At 39.9% G+C, this 3062-nt stretch overlaps 1 protein-coding gene across 1 annotated transcript in view; it reads left to right on the top strand.

Annotated features, from left to right (window-relative positions):
- The window catches only part of mthfd1b (methylenetetrahydrofolate dehydrogenase (NADP+ dependent) 1b), a 13346-nt gene that overhangs the window by 3140 nt on the left and 7144 nt on the right, over nt 1-3062 (top strand). Inside the window, exons 5-10 of the mRNA XM_024269026.2 lie at nt 159-295; nt 408-508; nt 592-728; nt 2386-2497; nt 2573-2700; nt 2829-2926. Coding sequence (XP_024124794.1) covers nt 159-295; nt 408-508; nt 592-728; nt 2386-2497; nt 2573-2700; nt 2829-2926 — 713 coding nt within the window. The remainder of the gene's footprint in view (nt 1-158; nt 296-407; nt 509-591; nt 729-2385; nt 2498-2572; nt 2701-2828; nt 2927-3062) is intronic.

The raw sequence follows: 3062 nt of genomic DNA, 5'->3' as shown, positions 1-3062 counted from the left end.
TTGCTGTAGTTTAATCAAAACAAAAATGTTCATGTTTTTGTGTAAAACAAAAAAAAAAAACTTTTTTAGTGCTTTTATTGTGGAAAGTCGGTTGTCTGTCCAATTAGATTGCACCTTGAAGAAAGAACATGTAGTGAGAAGAGAGTGTTTGCCAACAGGTTCTTCACGCCATCACAGAGGTGAACGAGAACTCCTCCATCCACGGCCTCATCGTGCAGCTGCCCTTAGATTCGATCAACAAAATCAACACAGAGAAGGTGACAAACGCCGTGGCGCCAGAGAAAGACGTAGACGGGTAGGAGCAGACTTAAACTTGCAGGAATTAAAGAGTGGATTTGCCTAATTTTATGTTGTTTTGACTTGATTTTTGGAAGCTGATAGTCTCATTCATGATCATTTCTTCACAGACTGACCAGCATAAATGCAGGGAAGTTGTCACGGGGGGATCTTGGTGAATGCTTCATCCCCTGCACTCCAAACGGTTGCATGGAGCTGATCAGACAAACAGGTGACGTCGACTTTTGAAACTGCGTTTCCGGGTAAAACGGCTCATGTTTGGGACTAGTCTGATGGATCCGACTGTCTGCACAGGTGTGACTGTGGCCGGGAAGAGGGCGGTGGTGATCGGTCGCAGTAAGATCGTCGGCGCTCCGATGCATGATCTGCTGCTGTGGAACCACGCCACCGTCACCACCTGCCATTCAAAAACAGCTGACCTTCCCGGAGAGGTAAATCTCAGTTACCTTCTGCTTGATTCAGTGCAGATCTACTCATTTTATGGCCCCCAATATAAAAAAAAAAGCGTGCTAAATGTTAACTACATTACAGACATTGGATTAAAATCTTACATCAAAACATTTTTTTGCTTTAGTTTACATCTTTTTAGTTCAAATATATTGCAATGTTTAGTCCTAAAATAGCAGGTTTTTTTTTTTTTTTTAAGGAAAATCTGGTTACTCTTTACACAAATGTCACCATCGATGGGAGTCCTGGTATGGAGAGAATATAGTCTCATTTAATTACACATGCACAACTTAAAACTACAACAGCTTGAAACTAACTACACACAAATCTTTTAAAAGTAGGCAGGAATCGTCTGATAAAATCTGATGTGAGACTCTTCACATCTCCAGATTTGTATGTAAGTGATGCGTTTAAATGCCACTAAAATGTTGGGTCATCAGGGTTTTCTTATCAGCCGCTTTGAACTTAGATTGTGAATATTTTCTGGTAAAAACTTGAAATTTTTTTACTTTCTTAAGCAGATATGGCTCAATAATTAACATAAAAAGTCTAAATAAGCATTTTTAAGGGAGCGGAGCAGGACACGCTCTCTGAGTGTCGAGGCGGATCTCGCGCCGCCTGCTATCGTCGTGAATGGGAACCGGCGCTTGTGGAAGAGCTCCGTGGCGAAGCCTCTGGGAGGGAAAGTGCAGACGCAATGGAGCGCTGAAAATAGAAAAACTTTTTGTGTTGAGTGTTTAAAAAATGCATATTTAGACTTTAAAAAAATATTGGGTATAACTGTTTAAGAAAGTGGGAAAATTCCAAGTTTTTACCTGATATTATTCACAATACAAGTTCATAGGAAAACTTTGATGATCCAGCATTCACATCACATCACTTACACACGAATCTTGGAGACGTGAAGAGTCTCACATCAGATTTGTGTGTAAAAATTACAAAAAAAAACAGAATAAAGAGTTTTTTTTTTTTAGCATAGATGATAAGAGCAAGAATAGATGAGTTAAATATGGCAAATTTATAAATAAGTAACCTAAAGGCTTGAATGAAATAGCTTTATTTGGAAATTCAGAACGCTTTTTCTACTTTTTTCTTCTTACATTTAGCATAAGATCTTTAGATTAACCAGAGTTGCTACAAGAGCTTCTTGCAACAGAAAAACGTGTAGTTTCACTAATACATAAAATTATCCTCACATAGATCTTTAATCACAGAACAAACTACACTAATTAATCTTTAGGACTCTGCTGATGTTGATAAGCAGCTAAACTGAATTAATAGATATATATATTTTATTGTGCCATAGCTAGAAGATTTGAGTTGATTGCTTTAAAATTTGCATCATGTTTTCTCTTGTTGAGAATGTGGGGTTGTCATAGATTTAAATGGTTTTAGGGTTTGAGTATCTTTGTAGGAAAATTCCTACATGCAACAGAATGAGGAAAAAATCTCCTTGTATTGTGAATTTTGCAATTAATTAAATAAAAAATTACACATCTTTAATCTGAAATTTCATCCCATTTTTGAATGCATTCTGGTAGACTTGTTGACTGCAGCTAATAACCTGTGAAAACCTCTTGAAAGGAGACCTTTGCTGCCACCATGTGGCTGCCTTTCACAACTTTCAACATCTATGTCCAGGTGGGTAAAGCAGACATCCTGGTCGTCGGCATCGGGAAAGCTGAGATGGTGAAAGGAGAGTGGATCAAAAAGGGGGCGGTGGTCATCGATTGTGGCATCAACCACGTTCCAGGTATCAGTGCGGTCAGTGTTGGTAGATGCAGGAGTCGCTGTTACGCTGCTGAGCTTTTGTGATTCTCTGGTTCAGATGAAACCAAAGCCAGTGGAAAGAGGGTGGTGGGAGACGTCCACTTTGAGTCAGCCAAGGAGCACGCGAGCTTCATCACACCGGTGCCTGGGGGAGTGGGACCTATGACTGTAGCCATGCTGATGGCGGTGAGATCTTGTTTTGTCCAGCTGCTTTCACTTTGAACAAGTACTTTCACTGAACAGAATAGAAATAGTTGCTGAAGAAAGATGATCTGTTGAAAGAAGAGGAAAAGAAACAGTTTGTTTGTCTGTAGAACACCGTTCTGAGCGCCAAACGTTTCCTGGACAGCCACCAGCCTGGAAAGTGGAACATCTCTTACACCAAACTTCATCTCCAGAAGCCGGTGCCGAGGTCAGTGCTCTCAAGAAATGGAAAAGTCGTTCTAGATGAGTGAATTCAGAAGTTTACAGGAAGTTTTAAAGCACTTCAGATTCAGATCCACTTCCATCATCTTCTCTTGAGTTGATTTAAAAGCGTCCCTGATGGA

The sequence above is a fragment of the Oryzias melastigma genome, linkage group LG22 (assembly GCF_002922805.2).
Source record: "Oryzias melastigma strain HK-1 linkage group LG22, ASM292280v2, whole genome shotgun sequence".
Lineage (NCBI taxonomy): Eukaryota > Metazoa > Chordata > Actinopteri > Beloniformes > Adrianichthyidae > Oryzias > Oryzias melastigma.
This window is presented reverse-complemented; position numbering and strand designations above follow the sequence as displayed.